Below are 18,493 nucleotides of genomic sequence, written 5' to 3' on the forward strand. Positions count from 1 at the left end.
CAAACTCTCACTCCTCCAGGGTACTAGTACACCGACAGATAAGATACAGGAAACACAAGTCCTGTATTTACTCTCATGACCTTGTGAGGGAGGTCACAGCCAATCAGATTGCAGGATTCCCACAGCAAATAAGATAGCAGGATTCCAACAACCACCAGATTGCAGGATTCCAACAGCCAATCAGATTGCAGGATTCCCACAGCCAATCAGATTGCAGGATTCCCACAGCCAATCAGATTGCAGGATTCTGAGAGCCAATCAGATTGCAGGATTCCCGCAGCCAATCAGAATGCAGGATTCCAGCAGCCAATCAGATTGCATGATTCCAACAGCCAATCAGATTACAGGATTCTGGGAGCAAATCAGATTGCAGGATTCCAACAGCCAATCAGATTGCAGGATTCCAACAGCCAATCAGATTGCAGGATTCTGGGAGCCAATCAGATTGCAGGATTCCCACAGCCTTTCAGATTGCAGGATCCTTGGAGCCAATCAGATTGTGGGATCAATTAGATCATCCAGGCAGGCTTTATACAATGATGGACAGATGAGCAATGGTGCCTGTGACTGAGCGTGCTTCGGTTAATTTTGTTTACAGCCTGTTGTTAGAGAAGATAGAAAAAGCTGGCTTATTGAGTTGAGTTCTGTCTACACCAGGCTAGGGAAATACATCAGTTGAATACAGGGAAATTGGTCTCTAATAACGCCATTACCATCACCATATTGATATGCAAATGAAGCGTTAACATGGCTTAAAATGAGCTACTTTGAACACATCTGGTCTTGTGCTGTAGGTGAAAAAAACTTAATTACTGACATGAAGGCAGTATTTCCCCCTGTTTGGTGAATTTAGGATAAGGATGCCTTAAACTGTAACAACATAATTTTGATTGTAGGGTCTTTCATTCTACTCATTTGTTTTTTGCCAATAGATCTTCATTAATACATGATACAGACAGCCTTCAATTATATGTGAAAGGGGGGAATGTGTAATAGCTACTACTAATTAAGAAGACCTTTGTGTTTCTGTACAGATTCGTTTGTAGAAGTATTTTGAGTATTAAATATTTGCATGGGTGTGAAGGTACCTGGATTGCCTAAATCAGTAAGTCAGAGATTTTAATGCATTTTTTATTTAAAAACATGGGAAGTGCCCTTTTTTCACTTGAGCCCCTGCCCTTCCAAATGTCTGTGCACGTCCCTGGTCAGGGGTCACATGTGCATTACTCACATAGGTACCAGTGTGGTGACGGAACTCCAGCCCAAAGTACTCCTTCTCCAGCAGCTTCAGGTGCCCGCACACTTTGTTGAAAAAATCCCCACCCAAAATCCTATGCTGAAGAGATAGACAGATGAGAGAAATGACACATCATCAGTTTGTGGGACATGTGTAGATGCAAGAGTGGTCAAAATTGACCATCAATTACAACAGACTTCCCTTAACATACTTTATGTAATTTAACTGGATGTCATGTCCACAAAAGTTAGGAAGTATTTGACTATAGTAAATCTCAGTAAAGATTCTGGTTGTCATGAGTTATGAGAATGGGAATATACTGTAAGCATGTGCTAAGGTGGAGAAAATCTTGCTGAGGTTTGAAAAAGAATTTGAGAATGAACATTTTCCACATGTGAGAATTTTTTTATGATGTGGATATCTTGTCCATCACAGGCGTGCTATTAAGACGACACAGGCCAGTAGTAAACACCAATCCAAATCTAAACATCAGTTACAATGATGCTGAAGTCGTAAAATATCTCTAAAAAAATTCACAACACAGAAAATGTTTGCACAAGCCTAAAGACTCAAATATGATGTATATTGCCTTGCACTTCATGAGAATATATTTAAAACAGTGAAGTGCTTATCATGTCAAGCACTCCCCTTAAGCCTTTAATGACAGTGTGTGTGTGTGTGTGTGTGTGTGTGTGTGTGTGTGTGTGTGTGTGTGTGTTTGCCTGCGTGTTTCCTGGTGCATATGTCAGTGTTTGTGTGGTGTGTGTGTTTGTGTGTTTTTATGTGTGTACGAGGTTGAACACTATGTTTACCACACCAGCTGGGCAGAGAACATCCTTATTATGCTGTCAGATGGAGAGAAGGCAAGGATGAGCTAAAGAGGGAAAAGGAGCTGGGAACGAGAGCAGCCCCAGAGAACACAGGGGAGAACAGAAAGCAGTGTGGACATGATACACAACCTGTAATCATCATGCGTTTCCATGACACTAAAGAGAGTAAGGGAGCGACACAGAGACAGAGACCTTGCATCTACCAGCAATAGGCTGCATTCAGCAATCCAAAGAGCTTGTTTTGGGCTAATTCACTATTTATTTATTTACCTGTTCATTTATCTGCATGCCTGCTTGCCTTGCCTGAAATGCATGGGTTTTTTATTTTGATTTATTTATTTGTTTATTTATTTAATTTTTCAGTTTCTGCCATTTCAGTCTTCTCTGGCTAAATCATGATTTTATTTCTCGGTGTGACTGCCTCTCCACTCCTCTTTTCTGGCCCTCTCATCCCTTCTTCTCTCCGTCTTTTCCCTCCCTATCTGTGTTAATTGATTCTTTTGCCCAAGGCTATGAAGGCGGAATGGAGTTCACATTCCGACACAACCCAAAATCCTAAAACACTAATTCTCTCAGCTTTTCGAACAGCTTTCATAACATCTTTCTGGTAATCTTCAGCCCAGAAACACAGACATACATTAACCCTTCTACTCTCCCTTCCTCTCTGTCCCTCCTCTCATTCTCTCTCTCTCTTTCCCTCTTGCCCTCCATTCTGGGGAGAGGCCCCCGGGCCGTAAGGGCATCTTACGGGTAGGCCATTGTCGGAGATTGAGCTTGTAGATAATGGGGCTTGTAATCCTACTACTTTATAAAGAAAACACAGCTGAGCTGCTAGCCAGCACACAGCCTTCATCTCTCCATATTCCATGTCACTACTTCCTTCTCTCTTTCATTCCATATCTTTCCTTTTCCCTTTCTGGCTCTTGCTTACTGTCTCCCTTCTCTATCCCTCCTTCTCTCTTTCTGTCATTCTGTTCTCCCATCTTCACTTCTATCTATCCAATTTATCTTTCTCTCTCTCAGACACACACACACACACACACACACACACACACACACACACACACACACACACATCACTCTGACATACGCTCCTCTGAAGCATCTCACTCACTCTCACAGGGACAGAGCCTGAGGGTGTGAGTACTGTGAGTGGACTCAGAGCAGAAACCCTGTAATCCCATTATATCTTGAATAGACTCCTCTGGCAATGTTGCCTTTCACCATACAGTTCAGTGAGCCTTTCCATGACCCCAATAATATTTAAAATAAGTCCTCAAATGGCTATATGGCATACACTAATGTAAATTATAGCTATAAGGAACACATTCTGTATGTTATAGTGAGGGTTTTGTAAATAGGTTCATATAGGCTAAATGACTGCTTTGCCTACATATTTGAAACTTCAGCAGGTCAAATATAGGTTAACCATTGCCCTATGGTTCAATTTAGTCTAGCTACAGCAAAACATCTTGGACAAGTCAATTAAACTCAAGTAATCCATAGTTAATATGAATTCATTAATTCAATGCCTTTTTCATTTACCTCAACCTCGAAAAAGCATTCGCTGCCGTCCAGGAAGATGACGCGTATCCTCAGCTTGCCTTCTTGCTTTCGCGCAGTGGTGCTTTTGGTTGGCGTCTTCCTCAATAACTCGAATTTGTCGCCCATTGTATGCCGGTCCTCAGTTTACTAACATAATTCTTAATTGAGAGAAGAAACCATGTAAAAATCACTTGTAAACTCTGTAAACTACCCTAAATTGTTAGCTTCTGTTTGGGTGCGTCTCCTTCCCAACAGAAAAAAAAAACATGCACAACTTTAACGTGCACAACTTTAACATGCCACGCAAGAATGCAATTATATTATTGACGTCATTATTCATTGAAATGGAAAACCGTTAAAGAGCATACAAAGCTCATACAAACATAACATCATCAGTTAACATATAATTATTCTTCCGGAAATTTCAATAATATTAGCCTTTCCAAAAGTGTAAAGTGGGTTGGTGGCTTGTCTTACCTCCTTTTGGAAATAAATTAATGTCCACTGATTCTTCCAGGGCATGAATCCCCCTGCGAACTGCAATATGCCGGTGACAGGCAGGCACCCTGCGCGCATCATTCCAGTCAAGCGCATCACAGCATCATTTACGTCTCCAGCGGCCCCCGCTGCGCAACTGAGTTGCGCGCCACGGGTGCGTGTGCACTTTGGACGTCTCTTTAGTGATAATCACAACCCAGCTAGAAAAACTAAAGGTAACGAAAATAAAAACATAGGATATATAGCGTCTGTGTGCATAAAGAAAAAACGCCAAAATAACACAAAGTTGGTTCAAAAAAGTTGATACAAATAGGAAAAACATGGGAGCAAAATAGTCTATGTGCTTTTAAACAAAAACGAAAAGTTTGGTTAAAGCATCATTAAAACTGAGAGGTTTTATCAGAGAAACTCTTCCAAAAGTTTAAAAAGTGAGTCTGCGTGTTTCAAGCCTGGTTTACAAACGATGCTGCCACCATGTGGTGAATGACAGAACTCACACTCCTGAAGTAAAGTGTTGTTTGGCTGGAATATTGCAGCTTGATTCAAGCTACTTAGTTTCTCTTTTGAGTTGACATAGTTAATGAATAGCTAGAGAGCAATTTGATGAATTTCACAAAAAATGCAATAGATTAGAATCACAAATTGCACCTTGAAGACCATGCCAAATAACTGGCATAAACCTCATAACACAATTGCTTTCGGTCCCATCAACCACATAGGATATTGATTTGAAGTATGGTTTCATGTGGAATTCTACTGAAGCTATCAGAATGACCTCACACAGCCACAGAAATGTCGAAAAGACTCACTGCCTATTAGTAAAGAAGTGGTTTAGTGAGAAAGTATGTGGTGAACCTCTTAACGGAACACCACCGCCATATTACTTCATTAGACTGAATCCATAGAACTCTTCTGTTAGATGATTAATCACATACTTTGAGTTAATTGTATCTGGAATACTCTCCAGATTATCCTATTGTCATGTACAGCAGCATTACAAACACACCACCGTATAGCCACAGGGACACTTTGTGCAACATCATGAAGACAACAGAGACAGTCTACAATAGCAGGACTTTATTGCAAGCTCCACTGGAAGATGTCTAACAAGCGGCTGCCAGATCGCCCTTCCAGCCCTGAACACGGCTCATCTTCACACTGCAGCACAGCTTACGTGCAGCAGGCCCACATTCACTCTGCTGCTGCATACTTACAGTAGGCTGACACCGTTTTACAGGCCAGTGCAAACGTGAAACAAACAAACAAATTAACAAACAAGCAAATGCAAAGAATTTGCAAATCATATAAATAAAGCAAAGAAATTAACTACACACATTTACCTTCATTCACTCATGATCAATAAAAAATAAGAAACAAATAGCAAATGCATAAAACACGTATTGATGGTCCACACCCTACACCTAACCATTGTTTCCTCTTTAAACATACAGCATTATAGGTTCCCCAAATGAGTAGTTAAAATACTAAAATAAACAGCAAGTAGAAGGAAATAAGAACAGGACCATATTTGAGGCGCACTACCTCAAGAAAGCGAAGATGATGGAAAGGTATTCAGGCAAGAGCATGGAAAGGTTTGTAACACTATATCACAATATGTAACACTACAGTTTACATTGGTGATTTGCACCCTGCCATGTAAACTGCATACTATGGGTTAAAAAACAACACCATGGGGAGGATAGTCATTGGAATGCACTTGACCTCATAATGTACTGGAATGGCTTCTTACTTAATAATAATAATGCTACTAAAAATACTATAATCAGGTTGCACAGTCCTTCACTTCACAGAGGTTGCCAAGCACCCTGAGCTGGAGATTATAACCAGATTTTCATTTCAAATCCAACAGCTCAGTCCACATTTCCCAATGGTGTCCTGAACAGTAACCCACTACACATACTGAAAGTAGGCAAACAGCTTAAGGTTAATAAAACTCAATGGGTATGTCATGGAGACAAGTTGAAATGATGTTAGTTACAGGCTACAGTATACTTAAAAGAACATGCTAAAAGAAACAGAGCAATTGGGAAGTAACTAAGGAAAACAATTTCAATATAATCTCATTTTAAAGATGATAAAATGCCCCTCAACTGTGGTCTACCCAAACAGCCCATGACTAAAATTCTCATAATCTGTCATGAAAAAGGACATTTCAGGAGTAACACAAATGAACACACACACTAAGCACTGGAAAGGCCTCTGTCAGCACAACACTGACCAATCACCACTCTCATAACCGTGGCGTTTTTCATCTGCAGCCTGATGAGCCCCTGACATAGCGGCCAGCTTTAGGAGACGGCTCCTGCGAGGTGCCTCTCATGCTGTTTAATCAGAGTTATATTTAGACCTCATCTCCCTCCTGTAACAATGCAGAAGGGTAGGAATGATTGTGGGAATGGAGGTAGAATGAGACAGAAAAGAGAGAGAGAAAAAGAGAGAAAGAGAGAGAGAGAACAGGAAATGTAAAGGACACATACATTGAAACAAAGGCTCAGTGGATTGAATAAAGATTTGTGAAGCAGTGTTTTCACACAAACATACAAACATAGAAAGTCAGTGTGGCATGGAAAAGAGTCAGTGTGGCATGGAAAAGAGTCAGTGTGGCATGGCATGGAAAAGAGTCAGTGTGGCATGGAAAAGAGTCAGTGTGGCATGGAGGGCAGAGGACTGGCTCTCCCGGGGACTGTCCGGCCAGTGAGTGAGGGAGGGACCATGGCATGTCTGAATTATACTTCACACTGCTATCCCTCCCCCTGATATACACACACACTCACACACACACGCATACGTACGCATACACACATGTGCATACACACACAAATGCACGCGGACGTACAACACCAGCAATGCATGGTACCCTAGTCAGGATATGGTTACAGACATGGTGTCACATCTACCACCTTCCCCCCTCTCCCTCGGCTCCATTCTTCAGAGTTCCGTCTTCTCGCCGTGCAGATTCTTCTTCTTCTGGATCTTCTCGTCCACAGAGCCGTCCTTGCCAGCACTGCTCTTCCCTTTGCCCTTCCCCTGCTCTGTCACAGACTTCTTTTTCTTCTTCACCTTCTTCTTGCTCTGTCCATCCTCGCTGTCCTTGCTCTTGCCCTTCTTCTTCTTTTTCTTCTTCTTCTCTGGCAAGGCAGCAGAGTCTCCCTTCTTTTTCCACTGTTCATTCAGACAAGCTGGGAAGGGATCATTGTTAGTGTTAAATTTAGAGGTTCTGTTAGCGTTACATTACATTTGATGGGTTGAGCACAATATATTACTTCTTCAGCTCACATGGTGTCATGATATACATGACATAGTTATATCTCAGTTTAAATGCATACAGTACCTATTAGCAGATCTACAAAGGGAGACTCTGCTGCCTCTTTAGAGAACATCTCCTCTCATAGCAACACTTACAACAAGTCTTACTGATCCTAGCACTCACCCAGCCGTCTTAAACTGACAAGTAACTGTTAAAAACAGCACTCACTGATGCACTTATTCTTACTGTACTCTAATGTTTTTAAACTGTCCTAAAATTGTTGAGAATTGCTCTAAAACTTAAACTGTTTACCATGTTGTTAGTCGCTTTGGCTAAAAAAGCGTCAGCCAAATGTAATGTAATGTAATGTAATGTAAACAATCCAATTGCATATCGCAAGGACACAGTTGCATTATTGCATTGCAATAGTGTGTGTGTGTGTGTGTGTGTGTGTGTGTGTGCTGTTGTTTGCCTGTGATTGGTTTAGTTGGACTTTACCTTGATCCTGTCCCTTCAAAACGTGTTTCTCACAGAGGTAAGTGGTGAGATCTTCCTCCTGAGTTCCCTTATACCAGTCTTCAATGACCTCCTCATATTTCTCTATCATCACATCACACTACCACACACACACACACACACACACACAGAAAAATCACATTGCATTATACACAAGCCACTGCATTCCATATTTGGTAAAATTACAAAATACGTTTAGCTTCAAGCATCCAGCCTTTAGGTCTTTTTACTAACTCTGTAGAGGGTAAAAACACACCTACACAAATACATGCACCCTCACAACTAACACACTAGTAATAACACTAAAAAGTGAATGTATTAGTTTGCACTAATACACATTTAAATGCACACAGACACACAGAGAGCTGGGCCTACCTGTTTCTTGAGGTCAGCGACCTCGGCACTGGTCTCATTCCACAGCTCGTAAGGAATGTCCATCACCACCTTCACACCCTTGTGCACCAGGTTATGCAGCGTGGAGAAGGTCTCGGACATGCCCTGCAAACACAAATAAAAGGGCCACAGTTGTGAGACAAGACGTGAGCATAGAGACTACTGTTGAAGCAGAATGAGACTTCTTGATTTCTCAACCAACTAAAGGATTTCCCACTAGCTCCAGTTCATCTAAGTGTGATTCCAAAAAGCCTTTTGAAGTGCACCGCGGGGCTGTGTGGGACTACACTTCACACCACATAGGTTACAGATGAATACACACTTCAACACTTTGTAGAGCACAGTTGTACAGCATTTCCTCTACAGAGGCATAGCACAGTGCACTAAATATACAATCTATGATTTATACACTTGATTCATTGAATTTCCCCTTGGGGATCAATAAAATATCTATCTATCTATCTATCTATCTATCACAAGGGAGCACTATTTGTTGACCTCTGCTACTGCCAGTGCTATACAGGAGCAAATGCACCGACCAACAATGCACCATGTAGCCAAAGCATACAAGAATGCACACATGAGCGCATGCTGGGGCAGGGGGCAGAGCCGATACTCCAGGAACACACAACACGCATTGTTTCAGCAGCGCTCGACCAGTCAGGCAAGCTCAGCTGTTTACTCTTCCTAGCAACCTGGACACAACATTCCTGACAGAGGACCGGACAGGTATGCAAGAGAACAACAAAGCAGTGTTCCTGAATCACGCTCCCGGCGATCCCAAGCGATCTGTGTTGTGAGATGTCTCTCTGCACTGTGACAGCAGTGTGAGCTCATGAAGTAGTTATGTGGCCTTTGGTTGTCTCAGTTAGAGGCTTTCAGTCAATCAAGAGACACTGAACACGGAGCTGTGGGGCACGGAGACTGTGCAAATAGACACACTGCCTTCAAGGTGTGTGTGCGTGCGCGTGCGTGTGTGCGTTAGGGTGATCCTTATCAAGTCCATTTTTTTTTTTTGCAAAATGTTAGTGTCTTAACCTTTTTTTAGGTTAAGTTTAAACTGTTCCTTTAACTTCAAAATTAGAAATATGCAAAAATTTTGACAAAAAAAATACATTTAGAGGTAGCTCAATCATGTGGAAGATTGCCTATGTTAAGCTGTGCTGCGTTATTGTGATATGCAAGTAATATTAAAAGTTGCTGCAAATGAACTACATTTTATTGAAATCAGAGCAACACTGACATGACAACAATGACAACAATCTCAAAAAAAAGCACAAAGTTTTCAACAATCCCTCATTTCTGATTCTCAGCAGCCAGTGTTGACTTTTTGCAGTCTGAATAGATTCGTCAGTGATCCAACTAATTCTGGTATGGTGGAACCAACCAAATAAACTTCACTTCTTGTTTATGCCATGATTTTGCTCTTGGTACACAACACATCTGCAAGCAAAGCTGAGCAAGAAATGGTGAAGGTGCCTTTTCCTCATACAGTTTTGTGGCACATATTTGGGGTTCCGTGGATACAATTGTTTGAATGTTTTATTGAAGACCAAAAAATGTGCTCTAAACCCAAACAATAACCAAGGTGATCATCAATAGAAATATGTATTGATTCCACCAGGAAAGCTAAACCGGGTCATGGATGGATTAATTTGGATTTAGTTTCTACAATAAGTAAACTGAGATATAATATGTATCTAAAATACATATTTAGGAATATATGGTGCATTAGATGCTTTTATGGAGATTGTTTTGAATTTTACTAGCCAGTTATAAAAACAATTAAAATGATCTTGTTTTTATGAAAATCATCTAACAGAAAATCATCTCAAAGTTTAAAGCTATTGAGCTACCAGTAATTATTATGTTGTTGCCATAAAAATTGGCATGCTGTATTTTCTTATATAAAGGAACAATTTGAAGGGTTAAGAGCATGACAATTGGAGACTTTAAAAATAAGGACCACCCTAGTGTGCATGTGTGTGCATGCGTGTGTGTGTGTGTGTGTGCATGTCTTCCCGCTGCTGATCACTCTGTGTCTCACTCATTCCTCAAGAACATGGTATTTAATGAGGACATTTTCACAGTTACAGTAAAAGCCAGATTATACCAGACTCAACCTCACTATCTGGTTTCCCCAATGTCCTTCATTGCTTGCATCACACCTCAGAATATATCACCGAAACACTGTCACACATCTTAAATGGCTGTCATGCTTCCAAAGGAATGTACATAGCACGTCATGACAGAATAGTAGACCTCATAGAGGTCTACTATAAGACATATCAAACATATCAAAGACATATCAAATCACCCTAGTACTTCCCTACTCCTGGTTGCCAATACACCAGATGTTGTTATTATCAATGAGGAGTCCAGTGAGGTGTTCATTTTGGAGGTAGGCTGCCCCTTTGATTCTAGCATGGGGGAGGCTTTCTACACCAAGGTAGTTAAATGCCATCCACTCCTCAACACCATCTCAGAGTTATGCTATAGGTGCAGACTACTTGTTTTCATATTTGGTAGCCTAGGACACACAGGTTGGTAGTATGAGGGCTGCAGCAGCTTGGGATGGCCAAAAAGAGAGCTAAATGGCTTGCCACGTTGCTACTTATACCCTTAAGAACTGAATATGCTTATTGAGTGATATTGTGAAGACCTGCTGCATGCCACTGGTCCGTGAGTTTGTGTATGTATTCTACTGCATCTTTAATATTTGTGTCCCTGTACCATTTTCTTCATGTGGACATACATAAATGGTTCAAATGTGTAATTACAGACAAATATGAGGGACGGTAAAGGGAGGATGTGAGAACTGAAAAGCATACAGGACAACATAAGAGGAAGTCAAAAGAAGAAGTGTTTAGTATGCACTACACATGAGTTGAGATTGAGCAGACTACATGTCAGATAATCAAATAAGAAAATGTTGTGCATGTGCAAACTACTGCTTCCTATAAATATGCTCAACTTCACTTTAGTAGGCTACTCAGCAGGTCTCTGGTGGGCATAGCACAACTGGGCCTTAGGCCTCCTGGTCTCACATTCAACACCTGTGTGCGGTATCATCTGGTGTGTAGCTGACTGTACCTTGGCAAAGCGGTTGCTTCCTGTCCTCTCCTTGTGCAGATTATACTCCAGTAGCCTCTTGCACACATTCTCCACCACTTCGATGAAGCGTATGTCGCTGGGGAAGGACAGAGGTAATGAGCAAAATAAGGAACTGAAAGTGCACTACACTGCCTGTAGGCCCTACAATTTTTTTTACTTAAAAAGACAGCTAGACTACATGTACTACTAATATATTACTGATATATTATTATGCATGATCAGGGTTCAGAGATTTGGGTATTTCCTCTGATTATAAACATAAACCAAAGCAGATCCACAAAAACAAAAAACAAAACATGTTTACTGACAGATAAATGGATAGGTCTAACGTTACTGCTCTCTTTATATAAGACAATGGGACACTGATTCTCCTGGTAGTAGAATAAATATCACACTGACTTACGATTTCACATATTTGATTGGAGCGGACCCCTTGCCGTCTATGAAGCGGTAGTTGGTGTCGATCACTTCTTTTGTCTTCCCAGTTTCGTCAAATGCAGACTTCATTTCGATGCTTACAAATTTACATACTAAGAAAATTGAGCTGGATTATTATTATGGTATCTATGACAGCACAGTAATTTACTTGGCGTGATGCGGTACGTGGACAGTTATTGCTATAATAATAGGCTACACTGGGTTCGTTATGTAGCCTACACAGTTATCTTAATCAAATGCAAATAGATTATTAAAGAGCATAATAACGGATAACGAACAAGCAATTGAAAGAGCCAAACTGAGTAGGCTTACCTTCACATTTATTTGGGAGATTCACCCATTCGCCATCCTCGCCTTTTTTGGCTGCATTGGAAACTGCACACAGAGCGCACAACACCAAATATATCAAAAGGTCCATGTGGCCTATATTCTTTAAAGATTACATTAACTACAATTGCTCTGCAGACCACCTAGGCTACAACCTGTTTTTTTTAACAGCAATGTACAGGGAGCACGGTAATTGTGAAAAAGGCAGCAACATTTAGCAGAGGAGGATATTATTACCGCCGGATATTTCAAAATAAAAGGTCCAAAATTGCGAAGATGCCCCACGAGTGCTAGATAGCCCAGGCCTATTTTAGAAGAGACAGGCAGAAGTAGGCTAGTAGACTAAGTAAAAGCCAGAACATAACATAGCCTACATTTATAATAGATTGTTAAAACATAATTTATTGTGTAAATCTGTAGGCCTACAACATAGGCCTAATGCTGCTATTAGACAGCCCTAGGCCTATCCATGTATTGCACTTTTGTATTGTAATTGGTGTTCCCATAGAGAATAATTCAGACATTTCAGAAATTAGCCTATCTGATAATGTTATGTCGATTGCTCACTTTTATTTTAAAATAATTTGTTTTAGCTTTATATTATTGAACTACTATTGCTGCATTTCCCCTTAGTATCGCCGGTGCCTCACACTTCCGTGAGTGAGTGGATGTCGGTGTAGCTGTCACGACATGATCCAATGAAAGACGCCGAAGTGTCACCAACCAGCCAATAAAAAAAAAGGAGTGGACCAGTGTAGCCTATTTTCTCCATGATTTTCTCTCTCTCTTTCACTCTCTCTCTCTCTCTCTCTCTCTCTCTCTCTCCTTCAGAAATTATAGTCAATGGAAAATTGTTCATAAAATGACAACTAGTAGCCTAAATGCAGCCTAAAAATATTCAGCTTGAGTCAATTGTGTTGTTTTTAAATGTAGGCTAATAGGCCTATGGAATATAGATTACCCATGCCATTGACATGACTTGACACAAATGGGAATGACATTGATCCGTTATTTTGACTATTAGTTGGCTATTGCTAGATCAGGGGTTCTCAAACTTTTTGGTTCCATGGACCTTTGGGGGAGACCATTTGGTAATAATTAAGCATGCCATTGGTATTCTCTTTAATTGTTGCCAGGTTCATATCCCGCGTTTTCTAGAAGGTGTGTAACTTAGCTAGCTAGCTGGCTCATCATGACCTGAGTGAAGTGATTCAAGTTAAAAATTGTATGTGAAGGGGAGCAATAGACACAATTCGCTTGTTGTATTGGTGAAAAGGGTTGTCACACAAAAAATAATCTTACCAAGTATTTTTGTTTCTTTTCAAGTAAAATAAAACCTCATTACACTATATTATCATTAAACATGCAAGTTATAAAGGACTAGTTTTTAAACTGACCAACCTGGATTACAAGTTATTCACTGCTAGTAATAAGTGAAAGAATCTGCCAGTGCACCAGGAGAAAAGTCTGGTCAGTCTAAAAACCAGTCAGCCTATAGCTTGTTTTTTGGAAGATAATGTCTAGCCTATATTAAGTGTAATAAGATATTTTTTACTTGAAAATATATATTTTTTACTTGAAAAATACTTGGTTAGATTTGGATTTTTGTAATGCATCTGTAGGTATGAATCACAAATTAACGCACATTTTGCAGACCTTTTGGCTGGATTGTTGTAGATAGATCAGCTGTAGCTTATTACAGTGTTGTGATAATGATGTTATTCTGAATACCATGAATCAGACTAATTTAACACTTCATGTTTATTGGCTCTTATACAGACAGATATTAAGACAAGTCATGTCGTCATCTGTGCGTTTGAGTGAGTGAGTGAGTGATTGTGTGCGTGTGTGAGAGAGAGAAATAGTTTGAGCACCTAGGCTACATTTTACATACACATAAAACATTGGTAAAACAGTATACACATAAATAGTGGATGAAGTAGATGAAGGCAGTGTATTTCATTCAGACTGAGATTCAAATTGGCTGGCAACAGCTGCACGCACTTTCCACTACACGCCTCCTAACAGCTACTTGACCCATGACGGGATACTGGTCTGGCGGTCAGCCACACCACCATCACAGAGCAGGAAGTAACTGCTGGTGGTAAGACAATCAGGGGTGAGTTTCAAGCAGGAAAAGCAGAACTCAATCTGACACCGATTGCATATGATGTTTTTACACCCTGCTCCATTGTGCTCCACGATGTTGCCACATGTGGGACAGGCGCGCATGGATGGGACTCGCACATTTTGCACTTCTTCGAGAGTCAGCAGGTTACACTTGGCCAGCCTCTCCACATCTGGGTTGACGCACCCCTCGTTGTCACACTTGTCAGCACTAGGCGCAATTCCAATCCAGCTCCGCAGACACTGCCAGCAGAAATCATAGACTTCTCCAGTCTGCGTGGTGCAGATTTTGCAGTGCACAGACAGGTTGGTCAGGTCTTGCCTTTCCACAAATGACAGACAGCCAGGACACTAGTGAACAGGTAAACATTCCAAAGTTTAATCAAGAGGTCAATTTCACACTTCACAGCACATTAAGAATTTTATAATTAGGCGTAATTAATTATGTGGGCATGTGCTACAGTAAAACAAACATATTCATATGCAATGGCATGTAATAACGCATATAGCTTTTCAAGTCCTGCTCTGTACGGTCAGCATGTAGGTGGCACTTACTGTTTTGTATTCACAGTACTCAGCAGCAGCCAACATAGCCATGGTCTCCTCAAAGTGAGCCTGCTCTTCTGCTGTCAGCACAGCCAGCTTGCGAATCTCTGTGTAGGACCATTCCTCCCCACACTTCTCTACTGTGCCTTCCTCCAGTGCAGGACAAGTGAATTTATATTGCCCCTACATGGGATAAAATCCTCTGTTATAAGGCTTATAAAGACTAGGCCCTACTTGTGCACATTAAGAGCTTCTCATTCCTCTGTAATGTAACAGGGTGGACTACACAATATTAGTCCGATTGGTCCGACTAGTGACCAACTGTTATTATTACACTCATATTACATAGTCTGTGCTCAATGAGTACAATGAGGTTAAAGCAACACAATGCACTATTGTTTCACTTAAAAATGACAGCTTTTTGGTGCTACACTGACTTACGATAGGGGAAATGAAGTATTTAACATTACCAGTGCACATCAGAAATGCTTTATATTGCACTATGTATGTTACTCAATGGGTAGAATCACAATCACCATTTCAGTTTTTGATTTTTTGTTTTGACAAATTGAGTATCGTCTTAGCACTAAATAGCGTTGAATATTAAGGCCAAGGGGTACAGATATCTATTCTTCCACGGTGTTGCTTTAAGATGCAGATATGTTCACAGTTTCAGGTTAATAATACATACCTACTTGCAATAAAACCCTTAATAAACTTGTGTGACCTGAAAAAGCAGTACCTGGTCCAGAAGGCTGCGGCACCAGGCCGTGAGAGACTGCGGTGTGACTGCATGACCACAGGACATCTCAGCCCTCAAGGAGTCGGGGTCATCATCCAGAGCTGTCAGGAGAGGAATACAACAACACTCACCACTTACACAACACTTGCTGCCTCCTTTTTTACATTAGATTTTACTTAAAAACCAGTAACCATAAGAACTTAATCATTGACTTACTGATATCATCTGGCCTTGTGACAAATCTTAATGTGGTGTCTGATGGATCATATCTTTTTTCCTGCTCTTCTTGTTGTTGTGTTGACATCTTGTGATACTGTTGTCGATCTGCTCAACTCTCAAATGCAATGGCAGAACACAGACGCAGTGTATTTTCTGACAACCTCTTTCACTTTCATTTCTCTGCTGACAAAACACAGATTGATTTCTGGGAAATTGCTTTATTGCAGGGGGATTTTTGCTATCAACTTTCATGAATACATTCAGATAAACATGATTATAGTTACAGGTAGTTATTAGATATAGATAGCAGCATATTGCAAAATGTGGAGGATGCCATTGAAAGTCCTCCATTTTATCCTAAAATGATGTATTGGTATGCGCAGGATAGCAGTGTGAACATAATTAATCCTTCACATTACGACCCTATTTATTATTATTTTTTACCCCCAGTTTTTTGTTCCACCAATATACTAAAACATGAAAATTAAAATGAAATGAGTCTCTTGCATCTTATTCAATCAATAAAGAATAAATGGATAAGTTTCCACATCTTCATGCATATGCAATGGATAATGAAACCCCAGATACTGTCTTTGTGATTCATTTGAACAAAACTAAGATGTTTTCTCTACTAAATGAAAATGGTACTCATCAGCTTGGCTAAGAGATTGTATTGTAAGGGATCAAAAACAAAATATATTTATACTTTTATGAATCGTGGCTTTGCTATGAAACACTAAGGCAACGAATGGCACGCCCCTTTTCATGTGTTGATCAACCTTTGCCTGGAACTTTAGTAAAAGAAAGTGAAAGAAACATTAAGCTTCACTATCTCAGCAGAACACTTGCTATCGGTTGATTCTCCTTGTTTGTGAGCAACATGGGCAAAATATACCAGTTAACAGTTGTCGGAATACAAGGGGAAAAGAAAACTGTTGATGTTGCAACTACAGAAGAAGACTTCAACAACACAACTATTCTTGTATTCAAGAAGAAACTTATCGAGAAGCTGCCAGGAAACATAGGTAATGGCCATTAAGCACTGTTTTTTAGTTATGTGTTTCTTAGTCACCAAATGAATATATTACCTTAATTACTATGCATGTCATAGTGATAAATGCAACCCTTTTCACTCAAATGATTCTTGACAACCTAGATCCTTCTGAGCTTCGGGTTCTGTATGCGGCCAAGCAGTTGGAGGACAATGACAAACTGTCTGATCATGGAATAAAGGATAAATCCACACTCATGCTCGTACTACGCTTGCATGGAGGATGGACACATATATATGCACTCACTATGAAGTCACAAATGTAGTAGCCTAGGCCAGGGGTTCCCAAACTTTTACACGACAAGGCCCCCCAAATACCACAAGGTTCTGGCCAAGGACCCCCTCGATGTGTTATTAAACCCATCGACAATACTACGGCAAATCAAAAAAATGCATTAAGCTATTTCTAATAATTATTTTAGCCACAAGCACTTCGCGATGGAGCATACAGTGTGTAAAAATTGCATTTTGGGGCTTTCTGCTATATGAGAGCTATCACTCTACTATTGATGGAAAATATAATGTTCAGATATGCGACAAATTATTATAATGGCATTGTATAAACAACCCTCATAGTAATAGGCATATTTTGATTTTTTCAAATGTATTTATTTGTTGCTTTTATTTTTCCTTCCAACTTGCTGAGGCCCCCCTGGCACCCCTTCGCGGCCCCCACTTTGAAAACGACTGGCCTAGGCTACTGTGTGTCATGTAATATTGTAAAATACTTGTATGTGTCTTTGGCAGACTGGGCTATTTTAACCTTTGTTGATTTAAAAATGTCCAGAAATGGATGTGGGGATAGGATAAAGCTGCTTCTCATCTGGATGTTTTGTGATGAATGTCTAACTTGTATGTGCACAGAGAGTCAGATGTCAACTGTATATTTATCTCACTGAACAAAATTACTTTTTCCATGTAATGTTCTTGTATATAAATCATTTCAAAAGTTTGTATTTTGTTTGTTTTTATATTCTATTGTTTGTTGTTATTGTTTTCTTTCACTACATTCACAAGTTGAAGTGTAAAATGTCAATGGCGCTGACAATTCACTGAAGCCCGCAAGCAAAACAGGTAACTGCAGGAGAGATGGAGGAGACATCTGCCGCTTCAGGGATTAGTGCTTCCATAAATTGACCTTTAGGGAAAGTTCAAGATTTTTCTTAGGCCAAAAGATAATCCTAGGCCAACTTGACCACAAGTCATCATAGACTATTGCCCTGAGGCCACTAGGCCTGAAACTGACACTTAAACTGGAATGCAACTCAGCATGAGTGCAGGTATGAGCTCAGCAGAGTGTTGTGCAGTGACTTGCATACAGGATGTCTGCTGATGCTCGTGACATAATGCATCTGAGTCAATCTGACTGCAATAAGGCATTAGAATTATGAGTATCCTACAAATATCAACAATATAGGCAAAAGAGCTATATCAAACCTAAGATTTGACAAATAGCCTACTGGTCAGAAAATGTGGTCGAATGAGAGTTTGAAACCGTACTCCTGCTGACACGAAAGTTGATTGTCGCTCATTCAACAAGGGGGTGGGGAAGTGTGTGTGTGTGTGTTGGAGGGGTTGGACTCGCAGGACCGTGGGCGTTAACTGGCAAGTAGCAGGTGGGTTTCAGTTTTACTTAAAGCGT

At 40.4% G+C, this 18,493-nt stretch overlaps 4 protein-coding genes across 4 annotated transcripts in view; 1 reads left to right on the forward strand and 3 right to left on the reverse strand.

Annotated features, from left to right (window-relative positions):
* Window positions 1-3,814, reverse strand: part of LOC121690050 (FERM domain-containing protein 7) — a 10,843-nt gene extending 7,029 nt beyond the window's left edge. The window contains exons 1-2 of the mRNA XM_042070370.1: window positions 3,613-3,814; window positions 1,232-1,336 (exon numbers count right to left, since the gene is read on the reverse strand). Coding sequence (XP_041926304.1) covers window positions 1,232-1,336; window positions 3,613-3,738 — 231 coding nt within the window. The 5' untranslated portion in view covers window positions 3,739-3,814. The remainder of the gene's footprint in view (window positions 1-1,231; window positions 1,337-3,612) is intronic.
* A 1,358-nt stretch (window positions 3,815-5,172) lies between these two features.
* cnpy3 (canopy FGF signaling regulator 3) lies at window positions 5,173-12,369 on the reverse strand. The gene is made up of 6 exons (XM_042070466.1): window positions 12,152-12,369; window positions 11,805-11,931; window positions 11,381-11,477; window positions 8,270-8,392; window positions 7,877-7,994; window positions 5,173-7,310 (listed from the first exon to the last, which is right to left on the reverse strand). Exons 1-6 carry the CDS (start codon window positions 12,255-12,257, stop codon window positions 7,060-7,062), a joined length of 822 nt encoding a protein of 273 aa, XP_041926400.1. The 5' UTR covers window positions 12,258-12,369; the 3' UTR covers window positions 5,173-7,059.
* A 1,540-nt stretch (window positions 12,370-13,909) lies between these two features.
* LOC121690105 lies at window positions 13,910-15,954 on the reverse strand. The gene is made up of 4 exons (XM_042070467.1): window positions 15,798-15,954; window positions 15,582-15,682; window positions 14,849-15,022; window positions 13,910-14,644 (listed from the first exon to the last, which is right to left on the reverse strand). The coding sequence occupies exons 1-4, from the start codon at window positions 15,883-15,885 to the stop codon at window positions 14,195-14,197; spliced, it is 813 nt and encodes a 270-aa protein (XP_041926401.1). The 5' UTR covers window positions 15,886-15,954; the 3' UTR covers window positions 13,910-14,194.
* Window positions 15,955-16,603: 649 nt separating this feature from the next.
* On the forward strand, window positions 16,604-17,807 carry zgc:194655 (uncharacterized protein LOC794380 homolog). Its single transcript, XM_042070468.1, has 3 exons — window positions 16,604-16,825; window positions 16,957-17,125; window positions 17,548-17,807. The coding sequence occupies exons 1-2, from the start codon at window positions 16,681-16,683 to the stop codon at window positions 17,115-17,117; spliced, it is 306 nt and encodes a 101-aa protein (XP_041926402.1). The 5' UTR covers window positions 16,604-16,680; the 3' UTR covers window positions 17,118-17,125; window positions 17,548-17,807.
* Window positions 17,808-18,493: the final 686 nt, after the last annotated feature.

The sequence above is a fragment of the Alosa sapidissima genome, chromosome 18, assembly GCF_018492685.1.
Source record: "Alosa sapidissima isolate fAloSap1 chromosome 18, fAloSap1.pri, whole genome shotgun sequence".
In the NCBI taxonomy this organism is placed as follows: domain Eukaryota; kingdom Metazoa; phylum Chordata; class Actinopteri; order Clupeiformes; family Clupeidae; genus Alosa; species Alosa sapidissima.

Coding starts and splice junctions, on each gene's coding strand:
- cnpy3 (XM_042070466.1), bottom strand. CDS start 12,257: ATGGACCTTTTGATATATTTGGTGTTGTGCGCTCTGTGTGCAGTTTCC. Junction 8,393..11,380: donor GAAGCAACCGCTTTGCCAAG/GTACAGTCAGCT, acceptor TTGTGTTTGCAG/GGCATGTCCGAGACCTTCTC. Junction 7,995..8,269: donor TCGCTGACCTCAAGAAACAG/GTAGGCCCAGCT, acceptor TGTGTGTGGTAG/TGTGATGTGATGATAGAGAA.
- LOC121690105 (XM_042070467.1), bottom strand. CDS start 15,885: ATGTCAACACAACAACAAGAAGAGCAGGAAAAAAGATATGATCCATCA. Junction 15,023..15,581: donor GCCGCAGCCTTCTGGACCAG/GTACTGCTTTTT, acceptor TATCCCATGTAG/GGGCAATATAAATTCACTTG. Junction 14,645..14,848: donor AGTACTGTGAATACAAAACA/GTAAGTGCCACC, acceptor CCTGTTCACTAG/TGTCCTGGCTGTCTGTCATT.
- zgc:194655 (XM_042070468.1), top strand. CDS start 16,681: ATGGGCAAAATATACCAGTTAACAGTTGTCGGAATACAAGGGGAAAAG. Junction 16,826..16,956: donor GAAGCTGCCAGGAAACATAG/GTAATGGCCATT, acceptor TTGACAACCTAG/ATCCTTCTGAGCTTCGGGTT.